This window comes from Xylocopa sonorina, chromosome 6 (genome assembly GCF_050948175.1).
Source record: "Xylocopa sonorina isolate GNS202 chromosome 6, iyXylSono1_principal, whole genome shotgun sequence".
In the NCBI taxonomy this organism is placed as follows: Eukaryota; Metazoa; Arthropoda; class Insecta; order Hymenoptera; family Apidae; genus Xylocopa; species Xylocopa sonorina.
In genome coordinates this window covers 3,509,079-3,527,460 of record NC_135198.1, presented here as the reverse complement: position 1 = coordinate 3,527,460, position 18,382 = coordinate 3,509,079, and the positions used below count along the sequence as shown (strand labels likewise).

The 18,382-nt window shown below is 41.6% G+C and overlaps 2 protein-coding genes across 2 annotated transcripts in view; both read left to right on the top strand.

Moving 5' to 3' along the window:
• The window catches only part of Rpl8 (ribosomal protein L8), a 309,715-nt gene that overhangs the window by 113,895 nt on the left and 177,438 nt on the right, over positions 1-18,382 (top strand). The window lies entirely within an intron of this gene.
• LOC143424535 (tyrosine-protein kinase Dnt) overlaps positions 15,706-18,382 on the top strand; it is a 77,439-nt gene continuing 74,762 nt past the window's right edge. The window contains exon 1 of the mRNA XM_076896663.1: positions 15,706-16,059. Within this exon, the coding sequence (XP_076752778.1) occupies positions 15,915-16,059 (145 nt within the window). The 5' untranslated portion in view covers positions 15,706-15,914. The remainder of the gene's footprint in view (positions 16,060-18,382) is intronic.

Below are 18,382 nucleotides of genomic sequence, written 5' to 3'. Positions count from 1 at the left end.
TCTTTCCATCGTCGTTCGTAAATCTCGATCGATTCCCCGGGAATTATGAGACGCGTGTACCGTGGCGTAATCCGTCAGCGGTGTTACCAAGTCACCCATTCATGCGCCATTTCTCGCTTATTTCGCCCGTACTCATTCATGGCCCGTTACTCTTGAACTGCAGGTGCGTACGACCGCGCGGAAGCCTCGTCCATGCTAATTTTATCGTACGCGGATAACGGACGAGCTCGAATTACCGGTGGCGAGTCATTATCGTGGATTTTGATAATATCGTAGCGCGTCGATTATCCGCGGGGTGGCTTTGTCCCGTGGTCCACGGTGAACGAGCGCGATATTTACGCCGGAATAATGTGCCGTTCCCACGTACGCGTCGTTCGCTGCTGGTTGTAAATCAATGAAAATTTAATCGGCTGATAATTCACTCGATACGTTAATTACACCTAATTCCAACGACAACCGAACTGTCACAGAATCCTGCCACTCGTCACTATTACCTAGTCAGCCTAATTGGTCAAGTTGTTTGAACATAAGCGACTTGAAAAGAATTCTTTCAATCCCTTAAAATCAATCTCTTCTCTCATCCCTTCGAAAATAGAATAATCACTGGGGTTCCTTCGCTTCGTCGAGTCAAACTGGCTATAGAGGGCATAAATATTTGAAACCTCGCACGAGACTGCAACGTCAGCGATAAGTCAGCCTTGATCTGGTTCCATTGTCCGGTGTAAATTGCAGCGCGCGCAGAATTATGCATTTGACGGTGCACCAACGAAATTATATCCCCGTGGACGTCATATCTCATGGAGGTTCGCGCGAACACGCCCGCAGGCGTGTGCGACTTGTATTTTCTCGTTTACTTCTTGTCGCGGGGACCGGAAAGAAATGGTCCGGTTCGCGGACGAGGAGAGGACGACACGGGGAGAGAGAGGAGGATGAACGAAGTGGAGGGACGGGGGGCGCGCGAGATGAGGGATTTCGAGTAAATCTTCTCCTTTCCGTTCGCGTACGGTCGCGGGACGAAAAGGAACGGGTTCGAGGAGCAAGAAACGGGGGAAGAAAGATGGAGGTGAGGTCGGTGATAAATGTTTCACGAGCCGACGCAATGACAAAACGTTTTGGGGTCGAGAAGTCACGATTCCGGGTAAGGACGCCCCGATGTCGTTTCCGGTGATACGGAAAAAAGGCACCATACGCGATCTATCGTCCGTGATCCCTCGATACGATTAATGATGCACGAACCTGTTCAAACGTACGCTGGTATTTCAAGGAAATATCTTAATTGCAATTATCTACTAAGAAACATGATATCTTGGAAATTTTCATTGGATATTACGTACTCTGTTCGTTACATTATCAGTGAACGAATTCGGCAAATAGTTTACTAAACATTTTATTAATAACATTGGAAAAAAATAATTATAATATACCTCTCACTTCCTTTAATTTTTGAGAACTATTTCTAATCTGTTTCTAAATTCTTTTACAGATCACAAATGGCGAGATGAAAATCTCGACTCGTCTCCATCTGGTCTCGACTACCTGGTAGTCGCACGCTCATGCAGAACGAACGCCTGGCAAACCCTTAACGCGACGTCCCGCAATACCCCTTCTTCATAAAGAACGCGGATTCCTTAACGATTCGTGAAATCCCGACAAAGGTGGCGGCATATTTCCTCGAGCAGAAGTCATATGGAACGTGAGGAAATAGCTGGTGGAGAAAAAGAAAAAAAAAGAGAGAGAGGAGAAGGAGAGAGTGGGGTGATTCAACTCTTTTTACTACTTGCTGTCTCTTGATTCGCCCCTCGGTACCACCGTGGGTAAGGAGAGACCGACGTTTGGGATAGCCGGGTGGCATCCAGACAAATTTCAACCGAGCCAAGAGCTCGTAAAAGCTCAGCCTCCTATCCGAACGCTGCCCCTCGCCGTCTAAGCCCATCGGGGGTGAATGCGATCTGCTCGTGCCGTATATCCGCGACACACAGAGAAAGGTGCTGTTTCGGCCAATCCTTTACCTCCTTCGAATGAACCGGCCTCAAACCCCGTGGACGTCGTAAAGAGCTGCAAATTGCTGTCCACGAATGAACGAACGGAATATATAAAATTTGGCCGGCCGCCATTTTCACCCCATCCACTTTGCCGCCAGGAAACGAAATCTCCTGTGAATAGGATGGTTCCATCGATGTTCCTTTTCTTTCTTTTTTTTTTTTTTTTCCTATTACCATGACGTCCTCGACCGTCTCGGTACGTTAGGTTCTTGGTCAAAGGGAAATGTTAAACGATGTTATGCCGGTACGTATGATTGTTAACGTGTCACTGGCATGAATAAGGCTTAATGTTAAGTAGAGTGTGAACGAGAACGTTTATTTAATTAGAATATTCGTATTTCTTTCTCTCGTGAATTATTATCCATCATTTGGGTATTTTTCAAGGATTTTTTGATGAAATTATTTTGTTTAAAACGTGAGTTCGTAAATAACGAATCTCGTCCACGGTTTTTAATATCACGTTTCATTTTCAGTGTAATTAAATTTAGCACAAGAACAAAATTTACAAAATGATTTGAAATTCATATAAAATAGTCTATCTTGAAGAAACGAAATATTCTTCTAGCAATGAAAATTAATTTAAATGTTGAAGACTTTTTACAGTCTTCCTAACTAATTATAGAGTGAACTACAGAAAAATACTATACACAAATATGCAGACATCCAGACATATTAGTGAAAATAATTAAAAAACGCAATTATTAAATAACTCGGAGAAATGGTAAATGTACCCCGGTATTAACGCGGAATATTCCCGTGTCTCCTTTTGGGAGGAAAGAAATTTGCAACTGTCCAGTCTCCGCTCATCACCGTCCGAAATATTCTCAGCAGAACAATGCACCTCGGGTCCCCGTGCGTTCCATCGACTTCACCCCGTACGGGGTCCCTCCTTTCTTCATCCCCGTGCCGTTTTTCCTCCCATTTTTTACCGCTTGTCCTTCCACCTCCCTCCTTCCTCCGCCCTCTACTTCTTCTTTTTATTATCTCTAGAGGCTGGGAAGTTTCAATGGACTTTGCCCAATAGCCTGTGCTTCCTAGTTGGCTCCGAGCTAATAAACTATAAATTCACCCCGGTTTCTCCTCGATGCCTTTTTCTCGCGACTCGCACGTACCAGGCGCACGTTTTTTCCAACCGTGGCGAACAACTTCCTTAGCAATGAGAGGCTCTCTCGTGACTACGCGCGCGAGTGTCTCGGATAGGGTAAACATATTTCGTGCCGTTATACGTGCGAGCTTTCGAACGAGAATTTATACTTGCGTCAAGTCGTACGTGTGTGTGTGATTATATGGATATACCAGGTTGGGAGATCGAACTTTGTGATAATACCGTTTTTACGACGGACATTAAGGGTTTATAGATGTCCTGGTGTTATTTAGAGTTTATTGTTTTACGATTTGAAACGCGAGCCGACGTGCGCGTTACGATATGATATTTTATTCGGATGAAAGATGGATTTAAAGGGCTAACGTTGGGTATTTGAATTCTGTCATTGCTGGTAATCGATTGATGATTGCGAAACTTTTGCTGCTATTTTAGTTAGGCAGAGTATTGTAGTAGTAAAAGATAGAAAAATATTTTAAAAGTCATAAAATATTAGGGAGTAAAATATAACAAAAAATGTATGCTATATGTAAAATATCTATGATATTCATAAATTCTCTAAATAGACGTGTGCCTGTCGAAACAGTCGAAATTGTTGAAAGGGTGCAAAGTAGACGCGACGAACGAGCATATAAAAGCAAGATGAATATCGAATGATTTCAAATAGATTTTAATACGATTGTTTGCTCAACATGATCAAGGCAGGAGAAGAAAATAAGCTGGCGGTCTTAACGGGAGTCACGTAGGGAGACTTAAGTCGCAAACAGCTTCCCCGTCTGTCGGATCTATTAATTTAATACCGTGAAATCACTTTGTTTTCCCTCTAAACAAGTTCATCGTGCAGCACAAGGGTGGAAACTTGTCCCCTGTTATCGATCACATTTCAATTCGTTACCCCTGTTTTCACTCTAAAATCCACCTTTAATTAAATACAATTACACCAGGAGTCTGTTGTCAAAAAACAAAGCGCACATTTTCCACGTTAAAAAAAGTATACATCTCGCAGTCATAAACGCTACAGAAAATATTTGTCGATCTTCGCACCGATTATTCGAACGCAAGGGTTGATACTGCTCGAGCGAACGAATGCCCAGAATAATTGAGCACGCTCGAGCGAAGGCGGCGTGGTGTAACCTGTTACACGCGGACACCGGCTCCTTTTTCGCGTGTGCGAATGGGTGAATCCGTTTCATTTCAGCGCTGACCCCGAGCATCCGTTCGTTTCGAGGGCGGCTAGAGCAATTATTCGCGTTCATCGCCTTCGAATTCGCTCGGCCGTTGCCCGCGAGCGATTCGTAGGCTGCCCTCAAAGAAGGCACCGAGCGAACCTAATCCAGGCGACGCAATACCTCTCGCCGCCGTGCAATTATCACCCACCGCACGCGGAAACAAAGTGCGGAATCGTATTTCGTCGTTTAGTCAATGTGGCTGTACGTGATAAGGCGGCCACCCATCGCCCAGCCCTTCGCCCCACGCTTACGCGACTCTACAGGGTGATTCACGATGCTGGTTCTAGGATTCGACTGCAGGATTTTGGGGATACGTCGCGATAAGATTGGCCAGATTTTGTATACAATTTCATGAGTGCATTTAGAACGTCACATTTTAAGATTGATATTAACAGTCGCAGATTTTAACTCGCATTAGATGTCGTCGTGGAAAAACGAAATTGGAGCACGTTGTAGCTCGTGTGAGTGTGCGGGTTTAGTCATTATTCTCTGGTTTCGATATATTGTTTGGAAAGTGCAAATTCATGTAGCAAAATACACGCGATAATTTGTATTTCAGCGAGAAAGAATGTAGCGATGAAATTGGAAAAGTGAAGCGTTCACGAAGAATATTTTTTATGCATCGAATACTTTCGAACAAGGACTTACAATGAAGTGTTTCTTCAGCGAGAGACCTTTGCAATGTCGAGAAATAAATGGAATTAATAGTTGGTCATCGTATCTCGGTTACTAGAATATGGTCACCCGGTGTGTGACAGCCCATGGTGTCTAGCATATTGTAGGATCCTTTCCGTCAAGGGGTGGCTACCCTTATCTTTAACAGACAGCATTCCAATCGAACCGCGCGCCCTCCTTTGGTCTTTATAACCGAGCAAACAGCTTCCCGCGATCCACGCGTTCTCTGAATGGGGTTACCAAGCAAGTTTCTTTTATTTCATCCTACGGGGACTTATAATTGAATTGATCCAATGAGGATGTATCGATTTAGCGTTAACCCCTTTGACTGTGCCACTTTGGATTGATCGAACGAGAGCTCTCAACTGTTTTCGCTTAACTTATTAATTGACATGGAATTTTTTATGTTTTTTTTACGATATTGCTTTATGATTAATGTTATTATGGAACATCAGAGATTTCTGTGGGTTGTTTTTTACTGTGTCAAATGCAGATAATTGTTGGTGCAATTGTTATCTGCGATGATAAAAGAAAGTGAAATTAATAAATATACTTGTAGTCATTTATGTAATTCGAGGGTGGATTTTTGTGAACTCGTCGTGAAAATGGAGCGATACTGTGGGACGATATTAATGACGGTATTCAATTACTATGAATTGACCATTATCCTTGAGGAAGTAATATCGTGGCTAACAAAAGGGCTGCATGTAATTCATGGGATATATAACTTGGAAAACACTCTTCTATGGCCCATATATCCCCTTAATGGAGTTAACGCTGGTCTCTTTTATTTTTTTGGGGGGAGCGAGGGGGCGAACTTCTATGAGTGATATGAAAATAGATAGAAGATAGTCGAACATTCACTGCTTACGTACTTAATCGTAATTCGTACTCACGAGGAAATTAATCGTTTGCTCACAGCTGTTTAATTCTATTTGCAATTAAGTATCAATTATTTCACGATAAGATGAAATTATCAGATGAATGGATCATACTAAAATAATTTATATTTTGTTCTCAGTTTTTGTAAAACAAAGTTATCGAGAGAAGAATGATGGTCGTAATTGTGACAGAATCTATTAAAATTGATTACGTGATTCAGTTATATTTACGATATTCCATTTCTTCATCGGAACCGTTACGTTCGACTATTAAATAACGATCCATCGACTGTTACGCGCTTCCTCGGGCTTGTTTCATTACATTAATGGCACTCTGTTCAATATCGCGAAGAAGAGCCGTTATCACGGTTCGACGTTGGCAAGTGTATAGAACCAGGAAAACACGGGAAAGGCTAGACAGGGGCGAAAGTTTAATATTTCGCAGGGTCGCTACGTTCGAATGGTCCCTCTGAAAATTCCACGGTCAACGGTGTAAGGGAAAAATCGTGCGATCTCGGAAAAAGTTTGGAAGCGCAACGCTGCAGAACTTCGGAAGTATCGACACTTTCGCCAGATGAATAAAGAGAATTACTTGACTTTTGGAAACATAGGAGTTCAGATATTTCTTGAGAATTCGTCGCGAAAGTTTTCGTCATATAGCTACAGACGTCCAGTTTTAGCATAATGAAAACATTTGTCTGCAAAATGACTGGGGATCCGATTACATTCCTCTATTCTTTAATATTCCTTATTCAGACCAAACTTAGCTGCTCTCACAGTTAAATTAATTGTATCTTGCATTATACTGGAAGATATCTTTCATTTAAAAAGAAAGAGGATATATGTAACACTTTCACGAAACAACTACCAACACTTTTAAACTCAAGGTACATATTTGATGTTTGAAGAAAGAAGTTCTTGAAAAATTTCTCTCATCCTTTTTTATAAAATATTTTCTACGAAGTAAGAAGAGAACGCGCGACTCGTTTCCCTTCTCGAATTCGTCCGACAAGAATTGAAATTTTCCCTCGATCGAGAATTCGAAATTACCAGAGCAATATTCGTAAAACAAGGGTGTTAACGTGCACGTGTACGGTGCACACGTGTGGCCCCATTCGAGACGCGAGTAGTGAAGTTGCCGAGTTAAGGGTCAACAAGTAGGAAGGGTGCTAATTCTCTCGTTATATTCTCCTTTGCATCCCCTTTCCAACGGGCTCTTTCTCTCTGTTCCCGACTTCCCTTGTTCTCGCTTTCGAGCGACCGATAATGGACTTTTAATGCGTTCGATTTGCCAGTCGCAGTGCCCCGGTATCCCCCTACGCTCTTTATAATAAGATTTCCATATTTCCAATTCCCCCCGCTGCGCGAACGAGACCGTGTAAAACCGTCCTCTTCGCCTCATCTCTGTTAGTTTCTCTCGTATCCGTCCTTTCTATTATTCCCCGTGACTTTCGATAACAATCACCGCATCGGACATGTCGTTTCAATTTATATCGGCGGCACAATTTTTCCGCTCGCGGATACTTAAATCGATACCCCGATTCGGCTGGAAATAATCGCCAACGGGAGTTAATTATTCGCGAGGGTTTCAGAATCTGTTATTTATAAACTGCTGTTACACAAGCGATTTGGGATTCTGTTGAATTAATATCAGATTTAGAGTAGCTTTTAAATCTGTTACTCGGTGTTTATCGACATATTAACGGCATAACCGTTTCGCTTATTCGTTATGAAACAAATATTATCCGTTAATGAAATATTTATATACAACAATTTAAATGTATGGAATTATTGTATAACATCGTGCAACGAGGTTATGGAAAATGCCTTTTATCTTCAATTAAAAAGATTATAGCTTTCAATTTTCCGCTACGACACTTTTACCCGCTTAATTGAACTTCGATTATTTATGTCACAAGGTATATCGATCTTTCTAAGAAAAATATAATAAAAAATTCTAATCGATGTGAAATAACTTCCGTCGTTCCAGCTGTCGGATACAGACTTTATACTTTCATATAAATTCATGTAAATTGATAACGCGACCGAATATATTGACATTCGGGATATTTACCCTGAAAAATGGCCGTGGCCCGCGGGACAATTGCCGCGAGGTTGACTCATTCATTTGCTAAGGGGAAGAATCAACGCGGCCCTCCAGGGCTCGGCGCGTTCATTCGATATTCTATCGAGTTATGTCTCCGCAATATCGATCGAGCCGATACACGCCAGGGTACGCGCATCCACCACCCCCATCGTATCCTCGTCGGGAACCTGGCCGTTGGCGGCCGCTAGTTCGGCTAGCCGAAAAAACCCGTGAAACACTTCGAAAGCTCATTCGTTCGCACCGTCGCTTGAGCTTGAAATTTTCTCCAGATTCGCTTTGGCAACGATGGCACGTCGGAACGGGAAATCGATGGGCGGCCTTCGAGTAACGAAGGTCACGGTCGATCCGTCGGAGCACGCTGTTAAACGTGTCCCTTTCGCGACGATTACGCTGTCTCTGATCCCTTCACAGGCTGACGGGTTTCAAGGTCCGATATTATTGGGCGCTTCGTTCAATTGGCTGCTCTTTGGGGTGAAATAATAGCTAACAGATTCGAATTCTCGCGTCAGTTTTGGTTATCCAGAATTTACGTGTGAAAGATAATTGTTGGAATTGGAATATGTGCATTTTGAAACTGAACGTTTTTGTTTTACGATTTAAAAATATATAAAATATGTGGGACTTATAATACTCCAAATAGTGGATTTTCACTACGAGACGCTTTGAAATGCTTTCAACGAGCGCTGTCCCGCCATTTTTAATTATTTTCGACAGTACGGAGGACAGGGTGCGGAAGCGTTCTGAAACAGAACTTCCCGTCTGCGAACTCGTGGCGTCCGATCACTTTTCTAGGGGAAAACGACTGAAAGTACCTTGAATGATTTAAATGGATTGCTCGCGTGTTCCGGCGACGACCATCGATTCCCTTCTTCCTGTTTGCCTCGCATGCTAATACCGATTGCTCGCTCATTTATTTATTTGCTTAACTGCCGTGCATTTCTTTCTCGAACTCGTATCAAAATATTTTCAACCAATGCAAACACCCGCTAGATATATTTTCCTGCATGTTTAATCGCAATCGAACCGTTATCATCTCCCCATTGAACACTTCATATAGCAATAATTTTCTCAAATCAAATATGTTGACACTGGCTATCATATTTTCCTTACCTTACAAAATTTCCTTAATTAAGTACTGAAAATAAAGAAAAAAAACACACACACACACACGTAACTACCCTCTGTTCAACTTTGACATTAACCTTATTTAATGAAGATTTTAACGACTCGAACGTTCAAATACCTCCTCGACCTTTTATTAGTCTTTTTATCACCCCATTTATTACCCCTGAAGTTAAATTGCGCTCACAAGTCGCTGTACGGGAAACAGCAAACGGTACTCAGGAGATTGAAAGCAGGATAAACAAAGTCTCAATCGCGATCTCCTTTCTCGTACGAGTAAGCGACGATTAGAACGCGTTTCGAAAGAGGTTGAAAAGCAGCTGCGGCTCGAACCGTTACGTTGCCCTCGCGCGCCATCCGACCTCCACTTCCGCTGACAATCGCATTCGGCCAGGATGGAACCTCTAAAAGTACAACCATACGCGATCGTGCCTGAAACAATCGGCAACGAGCCACGGCGATCGATTTCCAATCATTATTAATTATCGGAGTTAATGATCCGGCTGATTGGAGGGAACCGTCTCAAGGACCTCGTTAGTCTCGCGTCGGCCGCCTCCTCGGTATATAGATATTTGTTCACTCGCCCAGCGCCAGTCCCACTGTCGCCTTTCTGTCTCTCTATCTCTCCCTCCCACTCTCTCTCTCTCTCTCTCTCTCTTTACCTCTGTCCTGGGCGATCGTTAATTAAATAAATTCACCGCTAATTGTATTCGGGGTTTTCATTACCAACGTGTCGGATCGTTACCGTTTTCTCCGCGAGACGGCCTCCGTCCGCGCCTCCAGGGCATTCTAACGCGCGCGACTCTCACTTCCGGTCCGCGTTTCTCCTCGGATATTAAAAATTTATACCGACGCGCAGCCTCTCCTCGTTGGATGGGCTCGTTAATTAATTACCACTCGATGCTAATACAATATCGCGACGAGGATGCGCCTACCTTTTCGTTATCTACCTATCGCAGGCCTCTCGAGCGTTTTTTTTTTTTTACCACCGTGTTGACACACGGGTGAGTAAGTACCGCGGGCGGATGGGATGGTGATTAATAATACCACCGAGTGCTTGCAGTGTAATTTTACAATTGTTGAAAATATCTTCCGTTTCGATTGGTATACCGTGTTCGCGTAGAATTTTTTTTTTTAGAGATATATAAAGGAAAAAAAACAATTTCGTATTCTCGTGGAAAAAAAGGAAGGAAAAATAGGCAGAGCATCGTTCGATCCAGCAACATCAAAGCACTTCGCGATACTTTTTTTTTGTGTTCCACGCTGAGCCCACCTTTACAACGAGATGCACCCGTATGCGCGAACGCGAATGACGGGATTAAAATCGAAGCGTTGACTCGGACCACTGTCTGCCGCGTGATTTAGACGGTGTACCGGCCATGGCAAAGGATATTTGCTGTCATAACTCGAGCCGGCCGGCCTGAAAGGTCTGCAGCCGTGGTATCAAGTTGAAATAAGAGGGACGACGATGAAGAAATGTGAATGTAAATATTAATACAGGAGAGTCGGATACTGCACGGCGGCTAAGAGAGCCGGAGGGTGGCTCCTCCTCCGGGAGTCTTCCCACCCTCGCCAGTTTCGTCCGTTCAAATATTTAATGGATTCGGCTACATCTACTCCCCCGATTTTGTGTATCGTCCCCGTACGGCAAAAAGTCACGGGCTATAGTCTTCGCTGAGCTATCAGCGATTTATTATTCAACGTTTGATTTCTATTGTACTTATTAAGTGCAATTCTTTCGTTTGATAATCGAAGCACTAGATTTCATTTTATAGAAAATTGCACGAGTCATAATAATTAAAAAAATAAGATTTTTATTTATATTTCTTTAAATTTTTCAAGTTTCTTCGGTGAAAATTAAAATCGCTCAAATTTCCATCAATACGCAAATAAAATATATTTATACCCAACTATACAGCTCTGAAACGGAAGTAAAATTCCCTGTACCTGCAAGAAGTGCGACTGTAAGTGCAAATAACTCACGTTGCATTACAAACGCAGTACTGCTCATAGTACAACGTGAAAATACGGAAAACATGCGAACGTTCCCCTTGGTACTTTATAAACTGCAATTATACCCAACTGTGTTGTAAAACAGCTTCGAAATGAAAACGAAAATTTTGTTTACCGAAACCCCTTCGATGGATAGAGAAAATCGCGCCATTGATAACGGTTTTTGTTTCATCTCGATATCTCAATCCGTTGCCGAGATATAAGGGCTCAAAGTTTGTTCATTGAAAGCGGCGCGCGAGGTGGTGGGGGGTATTTATGAATGAACTTGACCCAGATTTTTTCCAGGAAATGTGTACGCACTAATAGTAATAGTAAAAATCCGTCTGGCAGCTGTCTAGACAGACCACGTGACACATGAATGAGATAGGTCAGTGACCAGGAGCGAGCGAGAGGTCCGAGTCCTTCCGACAAGGACAGACATAGTAACCGATTAAAAATTACCCTTCTCTTTACACGACGATATCTCGGGAACCGGAAGTCGGATCGGGACGATTCGAAAACCGTATTCAAGAGGAGGGTCCCCAGCTTCCTACGAGTCGTGTTTCGTTAACTAGAAATTTTTATCCTCGAAGATATGACGCTTCAAAGTTTTTCTGATTTTAATACGAGTTAATCGGGGTTTTAAGTGGTTTCTTATTGAAAGATTCAGCTTTTTTCTTGGCTAAATTCTATCAAATATGGGGAATCAATGTCTAATTACTGGATAAATGTGTAAAATGAAGGAAAAATGTATTTTATTGTACACATTGTCTTTTTCAATTGAAATTAGATCAAATTTGCAGGACAATATTCCAAGATAACTCGACTTGCCACTTCGCTTGATTGAAAAGCTCGAGGGGGAAAGGGTTAAACGAACATTACTGAGATTAGCGATCGCTCAATTATAGCAGCCGTAATAATAATTGAATATTGCTGTGAAAAACGATTGTTGATGAATTTTGGTTGAAAAGGACGGACGATATATCCGCGGAATTTTCGGTACGCGAGCACGATGACCCCGTGCGTCTGAATTTATTTGTCTATGCATTTGACTGGCGTGCAGGCTTTTACAAGTGCACGTTCGAACAATCGTTCTACTGTCAAAGGTGCACCTGATAGAATGCCCGAGGTGAACAGTGGAGAGCAGTCGATTGTTTCGTCGAAAATTGACAGGCTTAGCGTCACGTTTCCGCCTAATTCTTGGCGAATGTTGGAAATTTAAAATTGCTTAATTACTCACGTATTTAGATAGAATAATCGGGATTCGAATAAGTAACGGCTACGATATGTAACGATATAAACCACAAATAATAAATTCCAGTGATAGTTGGCGATACCAGATTCTAAAAACGTGTTCGAACATAAACATCGATGTCGGATACAGAAAGCTCGTTCGATACCAAAATGGCGCGTATCTCTGCGGCTTGCGCAAACATAGCCCATGTTGTACTTTACAGTCTATTCTCCATATTCTTGAACTTTGAAAGAAAATACTGAAATAGGATGTAAGCTACACACGCGCATACAAATCGAATATCGATCGTGTGCACTTATCCACGGGGATGGACGATATCGTAGGGAATTTCCCTCGGTTTTTATTCGTACCAATCTTTCTGTTCCACTGGTTAACGCGAACGTTAAAAGCTGTTCAAATGGCGTTTAATTAAAATCTACTTGTGCGGAAAGAGTTTAAAGTGTGCTCGTAACAAAAGGTGGACGACAGACATGAAATAAACATTAAGCGGAAGAACTAACAATAATCGAACTATGTTAAAAAATGCTACAATAAGGGACAACGCTATTTTTCTGTGCAATCTTACGAACAAAATTTCTAAATTAGCTTTAAAACGCTTAGCTTAATGTAATATTTGTAGAAAGAAATAGAACGTTCGTAGTTCTTCAATAGTAAACGCGAAAGAAATTGAAATTGCGAGATATGTTTTGCAATATTTAAATATAATAAGAATAGAATTGTGAATAACGAGTTATATCAGAAATAGAGAACTCGTATAGATGTTTCTATCTATCTAATGTCATTTAATCGTGCAAAAATTTACGCGTTAAATTAAATCGACAAAATCCCCTTAAATTCAAGCATAGGATATTTCGAAAAGGCTATAACGAATTATTAGCGCCGTATTTTGTCGTTATTTATTTTACTGCTTTCGAAAGGCTCCCCTGCGTGGTGTGAATGGGGTGCGATGGAGTTGGCGCGAATTGAATCCGGTGGAAGGAACGGAACCCCGATGAAGAAAAAACAGATTGACCATTAATTAGTTGCCGATCGGTCCTGATCAACCTCTGGATGTGTTCCGCGAGATTTCACCGAGTTAATTAATTCCGCCCGTATAATTAAACTTCCGTCTCGCTGCACAGTTCAATTCGAATAAATAAGAAGACACTCGAATTCGAAAGCAATTTAACATTCGCAATCAACCGTGTGAAGAAACACGTTGCCAACAGGAACGTTAATTATCGCGTGTCTGAATTAGAACGGGGAATTATTTACCAGGTATTTTAATGTTAATACGAATTTCTACATCTTCCGTGTTATTGTATATTAATTATTTACCTTTGACGTATCATCCACGAGTATTTTCAGTCGAAATTTCTTGAATTGTTCGTTGTGTTATAAATATTTAGTAACATTAAACAATAGCTTGTTCGTTCACTTTTCAAACGTACATTTTCTTCTCCTAATATTATTTTTTGAACTATGTTTAATTGATCAGCCATGCCACGCGTCAACTGTCTCGCTTTACTGACACCAGTAAGAACCATCCCTCGCGTTCTTAACATATATCTTTGCCTTAAAAATCAAGGACCTTATCCCCAGTTCTGGTTAATATTAAATTAAATGGAGTTAAAGTTTTTTCTACAATACTCCAAACGTTTTACTCTTGAAGTTTCCAATGCTGAAGCACCTCACCCCTTCGAAACGTTTAGAAAAGTTCTTATGAAGAATCATCGTTTTCACAAAGAAAAAGGATCGTAAGTACGTAAAAAAATCGTTCAAATTTCCTCTACGCGTCAATCCGAATTGTATCTTAGATTTAAAAGGAAACGCACCACATCCGCACTCAACCCTTTCTCCTTCAGAATCGAAGGATCCAACGTTGAAGATAACGATTGTTTACCTGTGCAGGTTTATCCGGGTTATCCATTTCGTTCTCGTAGGTGTAGCGATATTTTCCACGGTTATATCGCGTCGGAGGATAAATTTCACGTTCGGTGCTCGGCAGAGAGTGAACAGAAAAGGGGGAAAAAGCAAAGAGGATACCGTGGCGCGCTTCGCAGGATTTGACGGAATTAATTAACCCCGTGGTATAATTAAAGTCCCGTTCCGTCGGCCGTCTACGCTGTGCTACACCATGAAAGTTAAACTGACGAAGATCAAATCGTGAATCCTAGTTGCAAACTGTGCATGGGTGCCCGTGCAGTAGTCGTATATAGAGGGACCAGGAGACGTAGCCGAAGGGTTGGAGGGAACAGGCGGACGAGAGCAGGAGAGAAAAGGAAAACAGTGCCGAGAGAGATGGGGATTTAATGGCTGGAGAGAGAGGTGATCTTTAATTAAATTCTACCATTTTCAAACTGCTCCGCGTTTTCCACTGAAACGTCGATGGAAAATCGAAGGTTCGATGGAAAGAATCTATTTCGCTGTCGTCGACTAGTCGCGCTGAATAATTTCACCCCGTGCATCGTAATAAGTCCTTCGCGCGTGAAAATCGTTGGAAAAACGTTTTTTATCCAAGGAAAAACACGTGGTTATTAATAGAAGCCTCTTGCATCGAATCGTAACAAATATAAACGCGAAACGAGATGCAAATAAATTAACAGTCAATTATAATAAAATGCAAATGTACGACGATATACGATGCACATAAATCATGAGAAATTTTAATTAAATTATTACAAGGTTATATTTTGCAAGGCACGATATTCGTTCAATTAAACAAATACTACCAGTTAAAACATCTTCAAAGAACACTATTTCAATCTGTAAAGGTTCATCCCTCGAAGAACAGCATCGAAACAAAAATATCGGCCAATTCCCGTGCTCTTTGTTCTCCACTTTTAAGAAACGAGATAAAAGGTGGCAATTTTTCCCTCGTTCCACGAGATTTTTACGACTCTGATGGCGCGTCACGGCTGGCTGGACGTCGAAAGGTGTGACTTACACTTGCCGTGACACGCAGTGCGTACGTTCGAGTGCGTTTCATCCGAGCACTCGTCGCCCATTTGCGTATTCGCAGTCGCACCCCCGGCAGTGCGCGTGCGCGAGCCGCGTCGCGCCTTCAATTCACCGAGCGGGTCCTTCAGTTGCGTTCCAACGCCGACCACGCTGAGACGCTGGTGCCGCTACGTCCCGCGACCCGTCGACGCTTCTACTCTCTGTTGACAACGTAGCCATGTGACGCGTCCCTTAGAACGCACGTTCCACCATGGACGACTCGTGACAAGAGTCTCGTCTGACAAGCAACGCGTGTCGTACCGTGGCGCCAAGTATTCGAGGTTGGAACAGCGGCTCGTAAAGTTGGGGGTGGTTTTTCGAATCGCGACTCGATGGCCAGTCACGTGGAAATGTGACGTCGAACGATGATCGCGCGTATCACAGAGACGTCGATGACGCTCGCTGGCAACGTGTGGAACGGTCAGAGGACTTTTTCGAGGGCTCTGTTACTCTCACGTGTTTAGGGCGGAGGAGTAACGGGGGGGTAGAGTGGTGCGTTTTACGCGCGTGATTTTACACGTCGGTGCGTGATGTTACTGTGTGAGACAATGCGGTGGGGTGACGGGTCCTGCGATCTGTTGCGATGCAAGTTCTTCGTTCTTCTGGTTCTGGTCGGCTGCAGCGATGGATACTTGGACATCTTCATCAGCGAGTCCCAGGTCATGAAACTGTTGGGTGAGTGTATGTGTAATTATCGTCTGTTCTTCATACGTCAGATTCGAATCTTTGCGATCACGTCGAGGCGATCAGTGGCTCGAAAATATTTCGATTATTGGGCAACCTTTTGCGTTACTGTTTACCACGACTCTTATGTACCATTTATAGTAAGTCAACAGATTTTTATTTCGTACAATTATTGTTATTATTCGCATTAATTGCTGGTAGATAATAATATGTAATAACTATTGATGATAATAGGAAACAATTCAAATATTTATCTATTATAAATATTAATTTACATTCGTTAGATTCGAATCTTTGCGATCACGTCGAGGCGATCAGTGACTCGAAAATATTTCGATTATTGGACAACCTTTTGCGTTACTGTTTACCACGACTCTCATGTACCATTTATAGTAAGTCAACAGATTTTTATTTCGTACAATTATTGTTATTATTCGCATTAATTGCTGGCAGATAATAATATATAATAATTATAGATGATAATAGGAAGCAATTCAAATATTTGTCTTTTATAAATATTAATTTACATTGATCGAAAACGATTTTCTTTATTAATATTATACCAGCAATTGAAAAATACTTTTGTACATTATTATATAATAACCGATAAGCCGTAGTTATTCGTAAATTGATCGTATACCGAGTTAAGGAGTTTATTACGCCGTATAACTTTTGCGTGCTAGTAGAAGTTATTGTAGTTCTGTTTACCGGTGTGCGTCTTCCAGAGGTTGATAGCGAAGCATAACAGCGTCATGTACAAATTCGTCGACTTAAATTATTATCCAACAGTTTCTACCGTATACAACATCTGTTATATTTACAATAGCCTGGGATCGGCGTTTCGCTTGCGTAGTTTATGTTTTCAAGGAAAGAAAAAACGTCGTCGGTAGTCCTGGATAACTAAACACATTCGAGACGAGCAATCCACCACCTGTGTTGTGATTTTCCGTGGCAAAATGGCACGCAACACACGGTGTGTGTTTTGAAGCTAAATTTATATTATCAGTCAGCAGCGAAAGAGTAGTTGTGATAAGATACATAATAGTTTATTATCAATGTATTGGTATTAAAAATAGTAACAGGAATCGTTATTGCAAACGATTTATCTGCTAAAAAATGAGTAATGGAAACGAGAAAGAAATTTTCGCTTCTGAGATGATCGTCTCCATTAAAATGCCTCGTCTCGAATGAGTTAATCAGTTAATCGCGTTCGACATGTAACACGTCGATACAAAACTTTGTTTTGATGCGATTGACGAGTGTAATTGTTAACTTTTTATCGAACGAAAATGTAATCCTTCCTCGTTTTGCTTTACTTTTTTCGCAAGATTTATAATGGAAACATCTGCTCTGCGTTCTCCAATTCTTTCTCTCCTATTTCTACAATAGTATCTGTAAAAAGCGTACGTGTTCACCCTGACTAGAAGATGAAACGTTGCCAATAAATTTCCCCTCGATAACAACTGCGACCTTTAATTGCAACTTTCGTTCAGGACAAAGTGAAACATCGTGTCGTTCGTACGAATCTTTCAACGAAACGTTCTCCATGGTAAATTAGAGTTACATCCACCTTCCATCCGCGCCAGCTGAATCGAAAAATACAACAGGACTTGAGGATGGCCTAAAGAAACCCCTCGCGGCGTTCGTTAACGGATCTCGTTACAATTGCGACGCGTAAAACGTTTCGCTGTTGTCGAGGGTGGGTTACAAGGAAAATGAACGAGACGATGAGTTTGTTAATTGAAGGTCTTGCCTCAACCAGCCATAAATGGAAAATGTATTTTAAAAGGTATTACAAAATGGTATACTCTTTCAACAAAATTATTGCTAATTAATATTGAAGTATAAATCAAATTTTAGAGAGAATTGAGAAGTTATTGTAGTACATGTTGAAATACGTTCTTTTTATCACTGTGTTGTATTTCGATAGATAGTGTTTTTTATTCCCCTTCTTTTGTCTCCTTTACTTTTCTCAATATGATATGAATATAAAGAAATAATGTATTAGATAATACTTTAATTCTTTTGACCAAGGGTTATGCGTTTAAACAGATTAATCATACATCATGATCGTTACCTTGAAATCTTGCAAAGGAATTCGTCAAATATTTGTTACTCTGTTTGCTTTTTAAGCACTTTTTGCCCATCGCTGGTCTCAATTAAGCTGTTGCCGGTGCTCTGTCAGAACGCAGCGAAAAGCTGCACTTGCAACGGTATCAACGGTATATCGTAAACTTTTAATTAGCCGCGTTGCGTGACTGTACACGAGCAGCTGGTAACGAGTCACGACCACGTATAATTATCAAATTAACAA